The sequence below is a fragment of the Achroia grisella genome, unplaced genomic scaffold, assembly GCF_030625045.1.
Source record: "Achroia grisella isolate CSIRO2021 unplaced genomic scaffold, CSIRO_AGI_Agris_v1 utg900, whole genome shotgun sequence".
Taxonomy (NCBI): Eukaryota; Metazoa; Arthropoda; class Insecta; order Lepidoptera; family Pyralidae; genus Achroia; species Achroia grisella.
The window spans coordinates 6278864-6301062 of NW_026713059.1; the positions used below are offsets into that span (position 1 = coordinate 6278864).

Sequence of the window (22199 nt, forward strand, 5' to 3'; positions counted from 1 at the left end):
AGCGCAGCGGGTTCGGCGTGTCCGGAAAGAGTAGAACAGACAAAAAGAAGATATTAGTAGAGGGCGGCCGAGCGCGTGTCAAGGACCATCTCAAAAGTTCCTAGCGGAGCGTTGCTCCGGCACTGGCGCCCACACACTCCAGCGGTATACGGGTATGGCAGACAAATAGCACATGCACAAATTATATGGATTAGATATACGTAAATCGGATAGACAACGGTTACCTTAAAAGTAAAAAAACTAAGCTATTACATCGAATTAGTAATAGAAAGATATGAAAGGGCAAAAATACTGGATTTTAATTCGACTTAAGCTATACTTGATAATTAGAATTATTAGAAAATTATATATATATATATATATATATATATATATATATATATATATATATACGTAAAGGATAAAATATTATAAAAAATATTAAATAGGAATCTTTGAGTGGTCCTTGCATACGGGTTTAAGTTTAATATTAGTATTATATTAAAAAGGTCTTGTAAACCAATTCGTGAGATTACATTATATTTGGGGGATGAGTCAGGCAGCTTGTTGAGTCATGCCGTGGTACGAGTAATATTATAGCGGAAGTAATTCGACAATATGTCATTTAGTGCGAGCATCCCCTGCTTGTAGTGATATATTTAGGTTTTCAATGTCATCGTCGGATGAGAAGCTTCGTAAATGTATAACAATGCGCTAACGGCACCGATACAATACTGAGACAATAAAGCGTTGGCCGGCTCGGGATCAAATCGGTCCGCGCCGACGCCGTAGACTGGCGTACAGGGGCGTGCGCCTATGTACGTCACTCTACAGCTGTCGTTCAATCATAACGAGACTTTCCAAATGAAGCGAGGACACTGACAGACATCTTACCTGATCAATATAACATTATTATGAGTATACCAAAACGTCACATACGTACAGATGCACTATTGTATGAGTATTACCTTTGTGTAATATGATAAAATCTGTTTTGGTATATTATCACAATAATATAAATAAGCCGACAAAAAGTTATAAAAATACAGCGAAAGCATTGAGACATACCTTGCTGTGATGGAATAGAAGACCGACGCCTTCCATGCACACCTTAAAAATGTAATAAAAAAGTTAATACAATTTAATTTATAAATAAGTAATGAGACAATTGTCTAATCTAAATCTTAATCTAATATTGAAATATATTATTTCAAAGGCTATACCAACATTTTATTATTTATAAAGCCGATTGTTTTGAACAAAATAGGTTGCTTGTAGGTAAAACTATTGTTAGTAATCGGAACCAGTCGCCCTATTGCTAACTATGTACCATGCCTGGTTTAAATCCACGCGATCGCCCAAAAATTAACGTATTTAATTCCTGGTAAATTTCTCACAATACCATCTTTCACTATGGCCACCTAAGTAGAACTATTACAAAACTGTTTGCCTTGTACCTGTACGTCGCCAGTAAATGTATTGACCATGCGATACAATGTCTTACCTGAATAAGGCCGCCCTCGCCCGTGGCGCAATCCTGTATAGGGAACTCGCCGCCGAGCTCGGCTGCATCTTGTCGCCGCCCACTTTTCTCCATCGCCTCCTTTATGCAGTAATACAGGGCCTTGCACTGTAAAATTTAAGACAAATTCAATTTACGAATTAACTTATAACTTCAAACTTTTATATACGATAAAACTGGTAAAAAAAGAATTCAGGAGATCAGCATTCAAAATAATATAAGGTGGAATGGAATTAGCACGCCACTTTATATTAGCATCATAGATTTCGCAATAATATAATTGTAATTAAAAAAGCATTAAATAGTTTTTAATTAATACAATAATTTCTATACCTTCTTAGTATAATATTTATGTAGTTGCGTTTGACCGCCACTTTTCCTCCAAAGGCACAAAACTCTTATTTTCGGACTATAAGTCATGTTGACCAATCTCTCATACCACCACCTTTCCACGATTGTCCCTGAAAACAGTTTAATATAGATTTCTAGGTAGTGTCGCGTATTTCATGCCGCAACTAAACGCGATACCAAAGGATCTTGTGATTGGAACGCATATCCCATCTTTGTTTTTCCAAGTAGTTAAGTAAATTTCAATGTGTGAAATCTTTTTTTTAATAAATTCAACATATTGGCTGTTTTGAAAATAAAATATGTTAAAACTGTCGCTCATGAAGAAGCGTTGTACAAATAAATACAAAATACCTATTATTATTATATTTATATATATGATGGTGTCCGCAGAATACCAGCGTCTTGACACCCCGTCACGACATATGCTGAGTGGAGACCTATTTGGTACTATGAAATTAATATAAACATATATAATGTAACTTAAAATTTAAAAATTATTTTTAATATTACTATGTACCAAATAAACAATTTTCTTTCTTATCTTTTTTTCTTTTCTATTAAAAAGGTGTGGATCCCGACCCTTATTTCTTGAGGACGGGAAGCGCTCACACATAACACTATGACTTGTAGCGAACTAATATCTATGATGTAGTCACATTAAATAAAAGTTAATCAATCATGAAACGAGAACCATTACAATTATATCAAATATGAAATATGAAATACATAAAAATCAGTCTCGAATGGTTTATAATTGCTGAGAAAAATTGATGCGGCGTCATAATTTTGCGTCTCACCTTGCGTGGATCTAAGCACGAGGCCGTCGTCGCGTACTTCCATGAAGCGCAGTTCGCCGGCCGCGTCCGCCTCGTGGACCGTGAACGACGCGCGCCGCAGCAGACGCGAGCCGAGGGGTTTCAGCGAGATGTCGTTCCCGTGCTACACCGGCCACCGTGTACACAATATCAGCTGACATACTTTTGACACGATCGATCCATCGCGATCGAATGGAAATTGCATCGAATTAATGTAGGTAATAATAATAAATCAGAACACTTCAAACAGCACTATTTGGTCTAAATTAAGCATGGCTTCTTGTACCTTGGGTACTAAACAATTGATTGAAACATTTGAATGTATTATCTTGTACATACACATAGAAAACACCCAGACCAATATAAACAATTATTCACATTTTATTTGCAAATTTCGTAAGTAACGCAAATGTACAATGTAAGATAATATAAATAACTTACCAAAGTATGAACAACATCGAGCAAATGATTGACTTCCTGACTGTAGACTAGTCCGATATGACTCTTGGCGAGTAGTCTCCGCACTTTATTGCGTACTATATCAGCGTCAACACCGACCAGTACCATAGCCGCAGTCAAATTATATAGAGCAGTGGACAACAATCTGTCTTCCTCGTGCTCGAGGCGTTTCCTCTCAGTCTCACTCAAACACTTGTACCTTTCCATCATCTCATTCGCACCCTGGTCCATACCGATCATGTCTCGCTCTTGGCTGACAGCGTCCAAAAAAGCATCTTCCCAAAATTGCATTTGATTCCATAAGTTCGATTTTTCTTTGCCTAAAATAAGATAAATATAAACAATATTAGTTAACTTGCCACGTTTTAAATATAGATAAAAGTTTATAAAGAGATGTTTGTTACATATTTGGCATACAAATGACATGGTACAATGACACCTACAATATTTTTATTCACGCGGGAAAATCGGGGGTTATTATATTCAAAACATCTCATATAGAGAAGTAAATGTTATTACAACATTAGTATGTATGCAAAGATAGACAAAGAAGATCCATTTAATCACCAATGAGTCCTTGAAAGAGATATGTCCTGACGGTTTCTGGTGAGGTGAGCGGCGAGGTGGCCGGCACCCCCACTGGCGGAGGCGGCCGGTACCCGAGCGATGACTTCGATGAGAAAACGCTCGCCGCACGAGGCTTTCCTCCGCCCCCTCGACCCACCTGCGTATTAATAATGTTATATATTAGAAAAACAATTCCTGCACAATGAACTGTTTCACTTAGGTGCACCCCAAAAGTAATTAAAAGGTTAGGTGAATTACATCCTACATACATCCTTTTAATTGAAAGTTCTAACTCAGTATTACAACAAGTGAACAAACTTACTTGTCTAATGCGTTTCGTTCAGTCAAGAAAGTATTATTACATAGTGTTATAACGTGAGGTTTTTCGAAAGAAATGGGGCACAAGATGGTAGCCTGTGAACATTGACTCAGACAAAAAAGGGCATTATAGGCGTACGTAAGTTTCTAATAATAGTAAACTCATTAAATAATAGACTTGTTATTATTTTTTTAAAATGTCATATATGTAGGATATACTTACCTATATATGTAGGTATATACTTTGTTTACTCGACGAAACATATCATACGCGTACAAATTGCGACATCGTGACCGACGATACCTATCTGTAATGTAATTTGATGTATACCTCTATCCTAATCTAATAAAATAATCTGTCCTTACACAATTTTCTGTTGCTGTCACTAATTTGTTTTCTTCTCTAATGTAGTTCTATAATCGTAATTGATTATTATTGCATTACGAGTACATAATAAACGATTAGTGGTAATATCGTCATGTCATAAGTTTCTTATTTACAGAAGTTAAAGTACCGATAATATATTTGTCAACTGTTTTATGAATATAATAATGTATAGTGTGATAGCAGAAGAATATGTTTATTTTCGCTATCAAAATACTTAGACGGTAGAACGGTAGTATCGATCAAACTTATTGTTAATAAAATATATAAATGTTACTTACGTGTCTGCATTCTATTTGATATATATAATTACACCAGTTTTGTAACATTTATGAAATGCAATAAACCATGCAAACTATACATAGTCTGAGACAAATAACTTTATTCATACGGCAAAACCAAATTCCACAAATTAAATGGACTTTTGGTAGCAGAACCTCAAAGCAACTACTCGACCTCGCACAGACTATGAAGGCAACTGTTTTGAATGCATAATTTCTTAGTTATATATCATAATTCAATCTTTGGTTAATTTAAAATTGCACATTTTTATAATAGGTGTATAAAATTCAAGTAATAAAGTTGCGTTTACAGCTGTAACAGATCTAAAGCTACACAACACGCACTAGGACTTACATTGAGGAACATGACGTCAGTATCAGAGAGGTTGGACTTAAAGGAGGCGCGATGATCGAAGAGATTGGCTCGGTTGGTGGTGATAGAGCCGCTCTCGTCGGCCGAACAATCGGACGAGGGCGCCGCCTGCCACGCATACAAACACGCAAATTCCTTCGCTCAAATAACCTTCACAAACGTTAAGCGAACGTGGCACATTCTTCACTGCCCATTTTTACAGTAGACATATTGATGGATAATTTATAATAATTTAAATAATTTAAAAGAATAGCACCAAAGGGTCGTGTAACTAATTACCTTCAAAATCATCCATCACTTTATATAATATATATATATATAAGTAACACATGTCTAAATAATGACCACTATTAAATAAAATTTAATGGAGGCCATTTAAAATCATCCCTCCTGTACAAATAAATAACTTCAATAACTCATTACTCTGCTTATCTAACCAGTATTCTCATCATATGTAAATAAATATTGTTTACTTTTAATATTATATTATTTTTATTTCTATACTAACAGCGCGATTCGCCTATTTTGTGACTAGAATTTTGAAGATAATTTTAGTTTACACATGTGTTACTGTGATAATAAAAAAATACTACAAAGGAAATTATTATAGCAATATACATATAATATAAGGATGAAATTTATACATACATGCCAACGTCTTGTTGCAATAACATACACTGGCCATTATAATTATACAAAGTAAGTAATTTAGATTATTTTATTATATATAATATTAACATTACTTAAAGATTAATAAATTATTCCGTAATTAATAACAAAGTAATTAAATATTGAAATAAATAAATTTATATAAATATCAAAATAGTTGTAATACAGTTTAAATGTCAAAGCTTTGATTACATGGCATGCTCAAGAGAGTAAAGATACTGACATTTATCAATACACTTACAAAAATATTGTTTAGAGCAATGTTTTACTCTCAATTACATGCAACATATTACGACATGTAACGTATTTAAAATAATAAATAATGTATGTAGGTTGACACTTACGTCTGAGTCAAAGGAAGTAAGTTTGCTGAATAGAAAATTCCTCTTTTGATTTAACATGTCCTTGAACATTTCGGTTGTACTCTGCGCCTCGGTGGAATCCATGTCAGGGTAGTTAACAATCGGTATATCTAGTGGCACAAAAAAGTAAGGATTACTAAAGTACCTATCTAATATAGGTGTCAGTTCTGCACTGGGTATGCAGTGCTTAGTTAAGATAAATCTTGCATATGTAAATAGTAGTTGCGCAGTGGTCGAAATTGAAACATAATTAATTTAACATTCAGAAATACTATAGACAAATAATATTAATTTATTCTCAATTTGAACAAAGACTAACAATAAAAAGAATATTATATATGCGTGTGTGTGTCAAATATATGGAAGTGTGTGCACACGTACTGCCACGTTTTTGACACAGTACCTGGGATTATAGAAGTAAGTGTTATACAACAGAACCTTAATAATAATATATAATTGTGTTTTTTGTGAAGATATACTTATTTGTTTTTTTCTATAATGTATAAGATATACATATATAATGTATAAGTTCTGGAGATAGGCCTAAATATATAGGTAAGTCAATAATACCTACGTAAATGTTTACTGAAAGTATACCTAAAAAATTGTATGGACATATAATAATACCGTGATTATTAAATAATAATAATTTATCATGTAATGCATCAGTTGTAAATTCTAATTCCATTCCGTTCACAATAATGTTGAAATTTAAAATTTGAACAAATGATTATCTAATTTTGACCACAAAGCGTCCAGTAGTTAGTATAGGTGTGAATTAGATTAGACAAGTACCTGGCTGCGAGCTCTTCCTGGAGGAGGGCGAGGAGGAGGGCGTGTCGAGGTCGTGGCGGAAGTCGAGGAGCGCTGCGCCGGCGCCGTCGAGCGCGGCCAGTTCCTTGCTCCAGTAGTGCGTGTGCGCCATCTCCGCCAGCTGGAACACCGATGCCATGCCGCCCAGACCGAAGTTCGAGTACGTGTGCTCCAGCCCGTGCACCACCGCCTGCAGCACCTTCAGCATGCCCTTCCACACCGGCTTGCTTATGAACTGCAATTCAACAAAAACTATCAATATCTGCATAGTCCGCCATGGTCCACGATGATTAATTTGCTTCGTATTTAGTTAGGATTTGGTCGCAGTGAACACATTATATTAAAAAATGTTCATGTACTTATATACTTCTATAAATTACAAATATGGGAAAATTAGACTAAATTATTATATGTATAAAATATATAATTATGTGCATTTTGCATACTATCCTTCGTGTCATGATAAATTTCTATTGAACAAAGAACCTTTTAATATTTATCATTAAATATCTTAAACGAAGACCAGCGATATACTGAAATATATGTAGAGTTTATGCATAGCCAACATTGAATTACTAACCACATCATCGACCTTGTCACATGGTGTAGCTTTTCTGTTGAAGTTTCTATTTAGTTTACTGAGCACCATGTTTCTATAAGACTCGTCCTCCATCAGTTTCTTCAGTCGATTTAGTTTCAACCAGCCGACACCTTCTCCTTCCAAAACATGCTGCACGAGCTGTTAAAAATATATTTGTTCAAAATATGGACTTCATTTTTCAGGGTAGGTAGATAATTTAATTTACATTATTGAGTAGGATCCATCAATACATTCATACCCACCCACGAACATATGCTCACAACTGCACGCACACACATTACTATCTAGAGATAGTAATGTAGTAGTATCATTTTTGAATATTTTCATATATAGATTGTCTATCTCGAAATTGTGTTTTTAAAAATATATACCTACTTAGTTGTACTTTATTTTTGTTTAAATGTTATTGTATACCTCGCCCTGGAGGCGCAAATAACTGCAGTACAGTTGTCGTATAAACTAATGTAGTCTACATTAGCATGCTAATGTAATAACGTTGATCGGGTTCAAATAAATCGTTTTATATATCGGTAGTGTGTGTCGGAGCTACGCACGTCGTTGAGGAAGGCCTGGTTCTCTGTGTTGGCGGCGGGGCGCGCGTGCGGGGGGTCGGCCGGCGGCGGCGCGGCGTGCCGCACCAGGGGCGACCGCGCCACCAGCCCGCGAGCGCCCTGCGCACGTTATACTAACTATATATTTAAAATATTATCAAACTGTGACAATTTATATTTTTTGCCGACTCTCTGATGAAGGTATAAATGCAACAGGTAATTCTAGAGACGGTGGTAAGCTCGCCCCCTATATTGGATTCAAATAGACGAAGTAAAATGTGGACATATCGAGTGTTGCAGTTACCATAATTGACTCTATCCTAAATTATCCACTTTATCATAAATCGGTTTTTAATTTCTTCACAAACTTTTTTTTTATACAGCGGATAAAAAAATAAGACCAAGAACACGATTTTTCCATTATGTCTTTAACAACGATTATAGCCCACGAAAAATGGAATGGAAATATTCTTTATTCAAAGAAACTTAATATAAGCACTTTTAAATAGTCACATCTTTTTTATACACTCATACGGAACCCAGAAACATCACAAGAACAAGCAAGAAACTCGTGTGTTGCTTTTGAGGTTGGCCACTTGTCAATATTTAAGACAAAAAATCAAATTGTTGAAGATAAATCTGTTTCTGTACCGATGTTTATGCTATTAAAACAATAGATTTACAATCAATATTTATACAGAATATTGAACGGCTTACCTGCGAGAACGGACCGAACGTGGCCGCCAGCGCCGCACCCCCTCCGCCCCCGCCGACCCCCGCGCCGCTCCCCGCGCCCCCCGCACCGCCGCCGCCGCTCGTCGGTTGCTTGCCTGTACACAGGTTGTTACTTGTTATACCCGTTTATTTTTTGACTACTCTAATGCTGTTGGCCGCAGCTGGCCTATACTGCTTCATCAGACGATAGGGGGCGTGTACAGATGGCACTCCAAACCTGCGGACTTATGGATCGGCTGAAGGCCAACTCCTAGGCTAGGGTTCGAACCTAGGCTCAGGCCCTCGTAATTGCGATTCCCGTTTGAATTGGACGAGGGATAGATCGAAGTGATGTGGAGATAATTCCGCAGTATAATATGGTTGAAGTCGTCGTCTTCGCCGGCGAGGACTGTATCGTGTGTGTGTGTGTTTGTGAAAACGTGGTAGGGACAAAACGGCATCACACCCCGTGTGATTTATACTAATATTTCACCCGCAACTGATGCTATTGTAATTTTTTATATTTGATACCCCGTATCTATGCCACATATCATTATTGAAATAAAGTATATAACTATACAAATAATAGGGAATTACCTAAAATTTATAATTTAACAACTAATAAGCTGCTCAAACATTTTTATTATCTTAAGAAATCTAACGATACAATGTATTAACAAACCTTTGGAACCAAAGAAGTCACTGAACATACTAGAAGTAGACGCAGCAAGCCCGTTTAAATCTGAACTGATGTTGGAAAAAAAGTCTCGATGTGTTGCTGCAAGCAAATTCGTAGTTTGTAATGCAGTAGAATCACGACGCGCATTTGGTCCGCCCGGTGACTCTTGACTTTCTCCCTGTGAACAATAAATAAATATACTGAGGATACCGTGCTATTTCAAGAAATACATAATACTGTCATTCGTAGCATTTACTTTATTTTGAAATAATCAGGAATATCTAACATTATCATTAAAATAGGAAATACGTTCCTATGTAAATAGAGAAGTTTTCATTTTGGGAAATTGGAAGGAAGCATTAACATTATTAATATTAACAACACCTATAGAATAATCAAGTGATAAATATTAGACGCATAAAGGAACACAAACATTTTATCATGCTCAATACATCGATATGTTTATGCACATTAAGTAGGTATCGTACAAACCTTGATCAACAGTCCTTTCTTAGCAGCAGCTTCCTTAGCGCTCTTCGTTAGATCACCAAATGTAGATTTGCTCACGTAAGTAAGATCTTCGAACGTGTTTTTACTAACAGCGGTAGCAGTCTTACTTGCTTCTAATGCAGTTTTAGATGCTTCCTGCATACTCTTTGACGCTTCTTCAGCGGCCTTCTTGGCGTGAAGGGTTAACTATAAAAAAACACACTTAGTTTTGTAACTCAAACTATTTCATACAATTTACAGATTTTTTTATACTACTGTGGCAAACAAGTATACGGCCCTTCTGATGGTAAATGTTTACCGTAGCCTATGGACGTCTGAGACGCCGCGATTGCTAGTATTATAGTTCATTTATGAAAAGTATAAACCAATTATTAATTTTAAGAGTCTTTTTCTTTACTATATAATGCGAATGGATTATTGCATCTATCTATTTTATATCATGCCTTTAACTGAAATTCTTAATTTTAGGGAACGTGCCAAAATAAATAATCGTTGATATTTCTATATTTCTAGCGCAAGATATACTATTCTAATTTAATAAAATTTTCGTATTGTACATTCATTCATGTAATATGCTCAAGAATTATATTTTAAAGGCCTTTACCATTACCGTTATCTTGATATTTTTTGTCATAAGCCAATTAAATTCTGTAATATGATTTCAAAATTGAATACAATAGCTTTTAAATGGTAAAGCATAATTTAATAAATAGCACCTATTTAGAGCAAGCAAAAGCAATATACATAATTAATTATAAGTAATGTCCAATCGGTGGCATGTGATGCTGAACAATTCTTGTCATGTGCAAATTGCAATAAAAACACTGGTAGTCGTTTTGTGACACTAGATCTCATACATACCTTCTGATTACACATGGTGAAAATTTTATTAATAACTACTTATTAACTCAAGTTAAGCCAAAACGAAATAAGTCAACTACAAAACTATAATACTATAAATTAATTCTACTAGATCTTGATGCGTGATCACTCTGTGTTCAATACCTGACCAAAAGGCGCAAATATTTTCTTTTCTTCTCCGTCTGCCACTTTTCCTTTCTTCACAATTTGGTATAAATAAAGTAATATTACGTTTAATTAAAATACACTTATATATTTATAAATTAAAGTAAAATATAGTAAATATATATTTAACAATAACAAAGCAATAAATAATACACCACATTGACCATTATTAAACAAACAGCTAATAAATTTACCTTATCCATATGTGCGAGTATCCCCTCCTGGCTACTCTGCCGTGTGGTCTCCCTTACTAATTCCTTGGCCTGAGCCGCAAATTGTTCCAGTAAAGAAGTTTGTGACGCTTGTCGGGATACACCACTACTGATACTCTGCAAACAATATGAAAAGTGTACTGCATGAATATCGTTGTATATTAGCAATTTAAAATATTTAAAAGGGTTCATACTGAAAAGGTGAAATGCTGCATTATTAATTAATTATAATAAAATATTAGATAATAAATTATTTCAAAAACTCCTCGTGAAATAAAAAATATAAATGTTATAATTGTATTTTCTTTTGAAATCTCTAAACGTTGTACGTATAAACCTTGCTCTTGAATTACTCTATTGGTAAAAATAAATTTTAAAGTAGTTTAGTAAGTTGCATAATTTAAAACATATAGATTTTAAATGGCATATGACTTGATAGGAATAAAAAAGAGATCCTTCTTATATAATGCATGATTTTTAATTGATTTTTCGTTCAGAAAGCTTGAACAATAATATTTTAATATGTAAATAACTTCAACAACTAATATACATAGTAAAAACAAAGCATTTTAGTGATTTTAAAAATGAACATAAAGAGATATTGGGGCAATAAGTACATTTTGTGTGATAAGTACATAGGTAGTGATTAAACCATTTACTACTTTCGGTATACAAGTTATACGATAAAAAATTAAACACGCCTGGATACTGATCGAAATATACTATCTTATGACGTGCGTATTATTGGAAGCGTGGAGTTAAACACATATAAAACGTGACATATGCAATGTAGAAATGAAGTGACTTAGTGCAGAGAATAATAGTAATAACCCTGTAACCCTTGACAATTCACACGGCGTTATCTAGTACCAACGTATTGAGAACTTATGTTTTGGTTGTGTTATGGGACAACTGATACAATAGTTAGATATATTTTATATACATAATAATGACTCCCAGGCCGTTACAAACAATTAAGCTCATAAATACAAATGTTTGCACGGTGCGAGGAATCCAACCCGCAGCCATCGGAAGTAATGCGCTAGATCACCGCGGCCGTCAATGATCGTAGTCCCCAGTGGTTATAGCAACGGACCTTTACGTGCGAGTGGTGGTGGGCAGAGGCGGAAGCGGAGGCGGAGGCGGGGGCGGAGGCGGAGATGGAGGCGAGCGAGGCGTGCGAGGGCGTGAGCGCGCGCTCCGAGTCGCTGGTGCTGGCGCTGTCGGCGGCCGCGCGCTGCCGGCTCACCACCGTCTTCGGCGTCGTCGTCGAGTTCGAGTCCGACTCCCGCCCGAAACTGCCACTGTCTGTGTCCTAAGTGTATACCACCATTTTTTTATGGATGACAATGGAATGATGCCAGGATCGGACTAAGCCCTTGGCAAACAAGACACATGCCAAGAGTGCGTAATTTTTGGGGTCTGAAAATTAGGTTTTAAATTTTTATTATTGTTATCATTATTTTTTATATCAATAAGTCAATTTACATTCCCCGAGCGTTTGATTACATTCTAAACTAAGTAAGCCTTATAGCATATGTTATCTGTGATTATAATGTGCATTAAAACCCACACAAAACGAAATGGCTATTGCCTACTATGAGTGCGATGGCAAGGCGTGAAGCTGTACACGTTACTGTGACGAATAAGCTATATATAGACATAATAAATAGTTTATGTTACGTCTAGATATCGCTATAGTTTGATAAGTATACTAGCTATATATAATAGGTTTCCATAGGGATGAGACGAGCGTAACCTTACTCGACTGAATAAAGATTCGGCATTCAAGTCAATTTCTCAATTTTTATTTTCCAAAGACGTACAAGATTTATAAATTATATTATCAATAACTCTATAATTATGTCTTTGCTGTCTAGTTAGATGTCCTCCATTTGGTAATAGTAATTAATTATTAGAAACCGGCGCTAAAGCACTCACATTGAAGAATGAGGGAATGCGCGAACTTACGGCGCGCGCCGTCTCTCTCGTTTTGTCTACATTTACATACACATTATTTCCTGAGTGAAAGCTGATTCTTGCGTGAAAGAGTGTACGTGTAAGGACAGCTATTGTCTTTTGTGGGCACGCAGTTAGACTTACGCTCTTTTTAACTGGCAGCGGATGGGTAGGGTCAGCCGCACGGTGGTCTCGCGCAGGTGGCTCGTCGTCGGAGAGGTCGCTGCGCTCCGAGCTGGACGGTGACGGCGACGGCGACGTCGACGTCCGCCCCGCCCCTTCACCGTCCCCGCGCTCGTCTGCCGCCCCTGGTCCTTCGCCGAATAATAATGACGACGGTGGACTGTACACCTGGAATACACAAATTATAAGCTGGCTGCAACTATAATATTATAAAAAGGTGTAGCTCGTGAGTTCGGAATAATCTCCAAAACTATGCTTTTTTGGAAATTCTTTTAGTGTTTTAGTTATTTATCGAGAAAGGTTATAGACTTTCTATGGTATGTATAAGATCATGTTACGTCCGTTAGGAGCAGAACTGCAATGAAATGTGTTGCAAAACGGGAAAATGATAACGCAGACAAAAAGCCGACCAGCCGTCAGCTAGTATATACCTATACCCTAAATTTGTTTGATGCTTATTAGGCAATTTTCCATGGACTGCGTAATACATCTTACGCAGTACAATAGTAACGGCCAATAGTCATTTTTTGATTTGTAGTACACCCAAATATAAAAAAATGCCTACAATTTTTCTGAAGTTAAAAAAACTCAGTCGATATAGTTACTTACAGTTTTTGGATCCAATGATGATGACAGCGTCATAGGAACTTGTACCACAGCGCTATATGTTTCTCCAACGACATGTTGTTGATGATTACCACCTAACAACAAAACAGAGGTATTAATCTGATATAATTTAGGGAAAACAAAGGATAATTCAATTTATATTAAATATCACATACCAGGTGATAAGTCAGATGAAACCATTTCTGAAACGAAGTCACTTAGTGAAGAGTAGGAAGAACTTGTGCTTTCAGCGGCTTCCGAATCTGAACCGCTTTCGTCTGTAAATATTATATTTTTATTTTAGCCTTGAACAGCCTAGCCTTTACGAAGTGCAATGGTAATTTTACATCACAAATTAATACAATGATGATTATGACTCACCGGTTGGTTGGTTCTCATGTCGTTGTAACTGCCTTAAAGCACCATTCAATGAACTGCCGTCGTCCCAGACGGCGAACCGAATGGGCTGCAGGGTGTCGGCGAACCACTTGGGCTTGTCGCCGATTTGTCGGGGATCAAACACGCCCGTCTGCACGCGCAGGAACGCAACGTTGCACGGCGTCAGTGACCACTCCGCTAGGAACTCTACCGCCTTAACATTGTACGAAATACAGTTATATGTTTTGTAATAATAAAACTATACAATATGAGGAGGACTTTTCTGAACTGACATCAAAAATCATTTCTGAAACGATAAACAGTTTACAGTCTATCTGATGGTGTGTGGTCACGTCACTTATGGACATATTACAAGTCATGAGTTGCTATTCTAGGTTCTAACTCCGACAGTATTTATATATATATATACGAATAAACTATATAATGAGTCTTTTGTAACCGATTGAGAATAATCTCGTGTCACACATACAAAAAATCTATAGAAATTTTGGTACTCACATAAAAACAGTAACACAAAGTTAAATATACAGAATACTCATGTCATTTAATATAATTTGTTTGAAATGATATTTACCTGCGTTCTAGCAAACTTGTTTAGAAATGACGTTGTTCTAGGGCGAGAACGTAGGAAACTGTTGATTTGGAAGGCGACTACAGGCCGCGGGTACAGCCGCAGCGTGCGCGTGTGCTCCATGAAATTAGCCAGAATATTTTGCGAGTTGAAGAAACGGACCTGTCACAAACATATTAATCACATATTAGTTCTTTTAACTAAAATTGCTTCGATAATAGCTTAGATAGATATCGGATTGCAAATATTGTAAACAAATAGCAATATATGAAGATTTTTTTAAAGTTATAATGTAGCGATTGCTAGATTGTGATATAATAACGTACATTTGCCAATAGAGATAGTTTATATCCCATCTTTACGGGCATCTTCTATGTACGTACATCTACGTACTTCTACGCACTTCATCTGTAAGAGAGAACGATGACACGGGCCGTCGGTACTCACCATGGCGACTCTGGTGGCGACATCGACCGAGTCGACGTCGTTGCCGTATATGAGCGGGTTGAACGGTTGCGGTTGGTGGGGCTGCGGGGACGCGAGCGAGAGTCGCTGGGGAGTGTGTCCGGCGGAGGCCGCGCCCACCGACACGCGGCGGCTCTCCGGCGTGCTGTGCGGGGCTGAATGCGCGCCCTCGCCTCCGGACCCGGTACGCAGCGACGCGGGCTGAACCCTGCGTACGCATACCCATTAGATGCCATTACACGTACGCTCATTCACGCGCTAATCGGCTCTCAAACAGAAAAGAATGGGTATGTAAATGTAGACAAAGACAACGAACGAGACCGCCGCACATTCCTGCATTCTTTAATCGTGAGTAGTTTAGTGTCTTTTTCTAATAATGAACTATCATTTCATAATGGAAGAGATCTGACTATACAGCAAATAATCTTATGGATTGAATAAGGCGGTTACAATAGGTATAGACGATTATTTGTATTAAAACTTACTTGAGTGTTGCTCCGCCCACACTGTCTCGCCTCGATGGCATCAATAGTGCGGTCGCTTGTTCCGCAGTACTATTCGTCAGACTGCTCAAAGCCTAATATGCAATAAAAATAATTGATTTATTGAAGCTCTAATAGAAACATAGAGATTGATGAGTATTTTATACATATAAATGAAATGACGCCATATTTTAGTTTACATGTTTCTTACCACAACAAATATGCTATTATACAAATATAATGAATAGATCCCATGATATTCCAGTTTTCCTCTATTTACAATATTGACGTTTATTTTCCTACAATAAAAAAGATAACCGATATAATACACTCCTTTAAGTTATTATATTTATTTCAATATGCGTTATTTCATTTAGGTGTAATATAAAAAGCGTCATAATTATAAAAATTACCTACATGTTATAAATTTCAAAATAAATTATTGCGTTATTATTTATTATAGTTATGCACGATCCTTAATAGCGTAGCATTTATTAGCTAAATCAGTAAATTACGGTATTTATAAGGCTATGTGTATACTGGCTTAAAATTGATCAATAACCGAGATTGTAGCTCAAAATAACAAACTAATTTTCTCTGCGTTTTACTTATTGCGATTAAAACTAATTGGAAATATATTTATTCAAAGGCAAAATGCGCTACGTTTAAAAATATAATTAATTATACACATAACATAAAAGCATAACCTCACTACTTATAAACATATTTCTTACCTTCAAACATACTTAATATTAATATATATATACATATTATAATATACCAAACAGCACTCTCACAACAGTTATTTAACCAAACCATGCCGAATACCGCAGTATCTTGATATTTGACTGAAATTGTGTTATGTATGCCTACGTACCTACCTACATCGAGATGAGTGGTACCAATAGTAAAAAAAAGTCCACATCCAAGCAACACTTTATACTAAGAAAATGTGAAGTGTATGTTAAGTTAGTAATTAACACTTATTTCAGTCAAAATTGAACCAACTTTTAAAATATTTTGTTATTATTTGTTTAACTATACAACTACATTTAGGATACGTAACTTATGATATACCTAATATTATAAAAAAAAAGAGATAACAAACTTCTTTTCTTAACAATATTATTAGACAAAACGATTTTAAATGATGGTTCTTAATTATTATATTCATTGGCACAAATTCATTAATTGAGTGAAGTAAATTCAAAGTGTGCATATGTAAAAAGAGTAGTAATATTTACACCAGCTCCGGCACTTCCCATTAGTTGCATGGCCTAGCGATGAAGAGAGAAGTGAGGGCGTATGTTAGTGGATCAAAAATCTTTTCCAATAATCAATTGTATAAGTGTAGAAGAATTAAAAGGTCAAGATAAATAAAAGTGTAACTACGTGAAGTTAGTAACATTACATTTTTATAACGAACAATGTAATTACTTAACTAAAGTGTACAGAAGGGTTCAGAAAGAAAATTATTAGCCTATGAAAAAAATGCTTAAAAAGTATGTATTGTGAAGGTGAAAATATAGGTGATTTATTTGTCTTGACCTGTAAGCTGACACGTTAGTTGCCTGCCACGTAGCACAATTTCTTTGTATTAGAGATGCATACACTTGACACAGCTGCTTAGCGACATCGAGAACAATGCGCTCACGAGTGCAAATATCAGAGAAAGAGAAGTGATAAATATTATAATGTTTAAGAAAAATATATAATTAACTGTTAAAACATAAAAATGTTGTGTACCTGTTTTAAATGGTTTTTTAGTACTGACCCCTCTGGTTCGGGCAGAGGGGGTAAGTCTTGATCGTTGCCCGTAGGACTTATAAGTTTTGTGGCGTCTAAATCGACAAGCCATATGTCGTCTGGTAGTCTGTAAATATGGGGTTGTTGTGGTTATATTAGTGTTTTTTAACAAAACAGATAACAGTTATATATCAGTAAATTATTTCATGCCTATAATAAGTACTTATTATATATATAAATTCATATTTAGTGCTTACCTAAAATTCTTTTTGTATGTAAGAAATGTAGCAGGGATTCCTATTAGGAATGGAGTGGGTGCCAGAAGCAGTTGCTCCGCGCAGCTCATACAACTGGGCAGCAAGGGTATAGCAGGGAACATATATTCAAGCGGGTACAGCATCGCAACGAGCGCCATTACAGACATCGAGAGTGCATTGTAGTCGCGTGATTGAACCACCACTTTGTTTTCTAACAGGATCAAAGTCAGCACTTTCAGACATGTGTCCACACCTGTTAAAAATAATTTTGATGCAATTATTTTACATATATATAAAAGAATATTTTACATACATATAATAAGCAAAATTTAATAACAACAGGTTTAATTAACAATTGTTACGAAATTATGACTTATTTAATATAATTTTAAAAATAAGCTGCTTGCCTAAAAGTTCCAAAGGTAAATGTAGGGGAAAATCAACCAGTGCAAAACGAGTATGATCAGGTAATGCGAATAACAGCGGTGCATGTGCAGTAGGAGACAGAACTTCGAGCTCGATCCTAGTTTTCCCTGGCACAGGCACCGGCGCAGAAAGGAGACGGAGGATCCATGTCTCTATCTCTTTCACATCATGTAGGACAATAGTCGGCGTGTTGTCATAAGCTTGGCCCGTCAGTACTGACCAAACAGTATCCCTGGACACAAAAGAAAATAAAATATAGAAACAAATATATAAGAAATAATAATAATTTAGACAAAAAAAATAGACTATTTTCAATAATTTTGTCAAAATTGATATGAGGCCAACTCAATCGCAAGTAGTTTTGAATTGAAAACAATAAAGGTAAAATAATAAAAATCGAGAAATCGATATTAGAAGTGTTGCGTAGCTTAGATACAAAAACTAAAATCAAAAAGCTTACGCAAAGAACTTACCTAAATATTTGTCTGGACGCCCCAACACGTCGTGGACTGGAAGACTCGTTGCATGCATCTATTAATTTTTTAAGGATAAATAGGCACTCTCGGAATGTGGAGAAGAATGGATGATGTGATAGTAGACATAACGATGTTAGCGAATGATTTCTAATTCTCTGTAACAAACAAAATATTTATATGAAATATACCGTAATACTTCTCTAATCACAGGGTAGATACAGAGAACCGAGTACCAAATTACTCTTCCTACACACTTCTCTTACATCACTTTCATAACTTGCCTCTAGGTTTATTCCATGATATGTCTTAATGATCAGTCCCACAAAAGACCTATACACTGTTTCTAAACTTTAGAACTGGAGGAATGTATGTATATAATAATAATAATAATAAGCATAACCAGCAAAAGCTGAGGAAAAAAAATAAAATAAAGAATAATAATAATAATGCTGGACAATCCACACTTAAGTAGAGCTTGTGTTATGAGTAGTAGATAACTGACATAAAACTTATATAATTTATTTTGTCTATACATACATAATATACTTAGAAAATATCCAGACCAAAACAAACAATCATAGTGAGTGAATACAAAGTCTGCACCGTGCGAAGAATCTAACCCGCGACCATCGAAAATTAAGGCGAAGAGTTATCACCTCTAGGCCGAGGCCCGTATTACATATATGTAGGTATACATATTATAAGGTACCTGGGTCGAATATGACCAGCCTGAAAATATGGCAATACCCCTACAGGACCAAAACTATGGCGCCATTTACAACTTTATTTATATACGTTAAAACCTATATATGTATACACTGTTGGAAATATGGCCATTTACCCAACTTTTAAAAAAATTAACACAAATCCTAACCTATCCGTTTCTAGGTTTTTCCGTGCCCGCGATATATTACCTAAATAAATACGTTATCAAATAAATATTTATTTGTATCTTTTCATTGTTATAAAATACGTTATTTCTAGTGTCAAACCTTAACGTGGCCATATTCGACCCAGGTACCTTATATCATATAGATGTACTGTCTACCTATTGAATAGAAAAGTACAGACGCTAAGAAATCTGCACATTTGCATCTGAACGACTTAAGAAACAATTTATTCATATAAACTTAATTTAAGCACTTTTGAATGAGCGGTAAATTAAAAGAATCATAACATATTTTTTAAATCTACCGCTCATTCGGAAAGTTGTCTCATCAGAAGAAGATTGAGCAAGAAACTTGCGTGTTGCTCTTTTAAATAATCATTGTAATTTTAAATTTCCAGTTCGAAACGTGCGAATACAAACCACTAACTAGCACCAATTTATTATCTTCACATAAAGTACACAATAGGATTAAAACAGTCGTAGTGATTAGAACAGACCAGTCCCTACAAGCAGCACTTGTTCACGAGTATGACGTATGAGCCAACCATCACTGTGCTCAACCATATTTTAGGGAGCCCAATGACCCGGCCCATAACGCCGCCACATGTCTGGACATTTTAGTGAGCATGACTACCTACTCAATCCACTCCACCACGTCTTAACTACTAAAAATTACCATATGGTAGTTGTATAGTATAGTATTTGCACTTTACATAAGAATGCATGCGACAATTAATATACAGATGCTACGCTATTATCGCTATATATTAAGAAAACAATTATTATCATTATTTCAAGAAAGCAAAAAAACAAAATTCGATACGTAATAAATTTTATTATACAAACGGTTCAGTAATTTTTGGGTGAAAGAGCAAAAGTTTAGAAAAAATAAAATTTTCGCATTAATAAAAATAATTTAATTCAGACTGCAATAAATTATTTTTATTATTATATATACCATATTGGCGATGACGAGTCTTTAGTCCAGTTACCTGCCGCTTTCTGGTGGCTCGCGGACTGGGCGAATGCGAGCCGCCGCTCTCGGAGTCTTGAGCGGCGGCAAGACGAGGGCCCAATGTCGCGCTACAGTCGCGTTCGGAGTCACTCGGCGCTACGTTGCTGCTCCTATAGTCACTGGAACATTCGCTATGTCTTAGTCAGAAGTCGCAACACTGTTCCGACGTCATCATTACAAACATTACATTCAAATGATGCTCTAACGAAGTAATTATAATTACATTCAATAATTCATAAAAGTATAAATTACATTGCAAACCGGTAATCACGATACATTGAAAATGTATCGAATAGATCAGTGGTTCCCAATTAGGTTTTGCTGCGTGCCACTTCAAAAAAGACCTCAAACCTTGCGTACTCCTTATTGTAGCAATTACACTAATATTATAAATGTGAAAGTTTGTTAGTGTGTGTGTTTGTTTCACTGATAGCTGCACGTACCCTTTGATGCAATTTCGATTACCACTAATTGGGAAACACCGGAATAGATCATATATGATGTTGAGTGTGTATACAATGATTGTCTCTTAAAGTTTAATGTAAAGAACCTTAGAGATTTAAAATAAGCTTAAATTTTGCTTTCTATTAAAGCAAATTTTGCAAAAATCGTCTGTCTGGGTACTTCGTCTTTACTGTACTTCGGAATGGCAACGCAAGAATGTTACTACGTTTCAGTACAACGTGATGTCCGTGGTGCTGTTCATGTATATAGGCAATATAAATTACCTCTTACCATCATGTGAGTTTTTAGCTCGTTGGTTTTCTGGTTACATAAAAAAAGCAACTTTCTCAAAGAAACCTCCTGAAAGGTGATACAGAAGCTTTCTCCTAAATTTGATTGATTGGTTTCCTAATAATATTATTAATAGAAGTAATTAATGGTCACCTGGAGAATGCTGAGTCGGAACTTTTTTCCATGGACTTACGCCAGGACTCCCGACGTAGCATCCTGTTTTCGCGCGGGCCCGGCGCCGGCGCTCGTTCCACCGCGCGGTAGAAATTAACGCAGATGCCATAACGCGTTTTCCCTGTCGAAAAGAAATTATTTGTTAAACGAAACTATCACTTGTTAAGCGGTAAGTTGCCGTCTGATGGTTTTCTATGAGATTTATTTCTTACCTACTTATAATTTTGTTTTTATGTAAAAGAAAATGTAACTCTTTAAAGAAAATAGCAAGTATCTATTTCTTCGTCAATAGTCATCATATTTGAAACTTGCGTTGATTTAGCAGACATCTGTTTGATTCGATTTTTGCACCTATATCAACCTTTTATCGTATTTGTTTATTACAAAAATGCACATACATATGTGATGCTAACAAACTAAAAATTATTCAGAATATCGAACCTGAATCCTTGTCTGTGAGAGTGAAGACGAAGGATGTAGTATCCCTGGTGGCGAGATGTGAGGGAGTGCGGCGTGGACCCACCGATACACAGCCCTCAGGTTGGCAAAAGTACACCATGTCCAGCGGCAGTGGAAAATCATTGTGATTTGTGAGTGGATACCGACGAAGAAGTTCCGGAGCCTGCACG

The 22199-nt window shown here is 36.1% G+C and overlaps 1 protein-coding gene across 1 annotated transcript in view; it reads right to left on the reverse strand.

Annotated features, from left to right (window-relative positions):
- LOC131853158 (MAP kinase-activating death domain protein) overlaps window positions 1-22199 on the reverse strand; it is a 41078-nt gene that overhangs the window by 12021 nt on the left and 6858 nt on the right. Inside the window, exons 3-34 of the mRNA XM_059203981.1 lie at window positions 22012-22192; window positions 21550-21691; window positions 20639-20780; window positions 18755-18912; window positions 18263-18513; window positions 17856-18108; window positions 17599-17725; window positions 17097-17129; window positions 15856-15947; window positions 15353-15578; window positions 14909-15067; window positions 14317-14527; window positions 14112-14213; window positions 13939-14030; window positions 13291-13497; window positions 12284-12502; window positions 11170-11304; window positions 10955-11008; window positions 9932-10135; window positions 9443-9617; window positions 8764-8876; window positions 8050-8166; window positions 7475-7633; window positions 6877-7129; window positions 6064-6191; window positions 5033-5158; window positions 3694-3850; window positions 3109-3446; window positions 2650-2791; window positions 1835-1962; window positions 1484-1609; window positions 1048-1089 (exon numbers count right to left, since the gene is read on the reverse strand). Coding sequence (XP_059059964.1) covers window positions 1048-1089; window positions 1484-1609; window positions 1835-1962; window positions 2650-2791; window positions 3109-3446; window positions 3694-3850; window positions 5033-5158; window positions 6064-6191; window positions 6877-7129; window positions 7475-7633; window positions 8050-8166; window positions 8764-8876; window positions 9443-9617; window positions 9932-10135; window positions 10955-11008; window positions 11170-11304; window positions 12284-12502; window positions 13291-13497; window positions 13939-14030; window positions 14112-14213; window positions 14317-14527; window positions 14909-15067; window positions 15353-15578; window positions 15856-15947; window positions 17097-17129; window positions 17599-17725; window positions 17856-18108; window positions 18263-18513; window positions 18755-18912; window positions 20639-20780; window positions 21550-21691; window positions 22012-22192 — 4992 coding nt within the window. The remainder of the gene's footprint in view (window positions 1-1047; window positions 1090-1483; window positions 1610-1834; window positions 1963-2649; window positions 2792-3108; window positions 3447-3693; window positions 3851-5032; window positions 5159-6063; window positions 6192-6876; window positions 7130-7474; window positions 7634-8049; window positions 8167-8763; window positions 8877-9442; window positions 9618-9931; window positions 10136-10954; window positions 11009-11169; window positions 11305-12283; window positions 12503-13290; window positions 13498-13938; window positions 14031-14111; window positions 14214-14316; window positions 14528-14908; window positions 15068-15352; window positions 15579-15855; window positions 15948-17096; window positions 17130-17598; window positions 17726-17855; window positions 18109-18262; window positions 18514-18754; window positions 18913-20638; window positions 20781-21549; window positions 21692-22011; window positions 22193-22199) is intronic.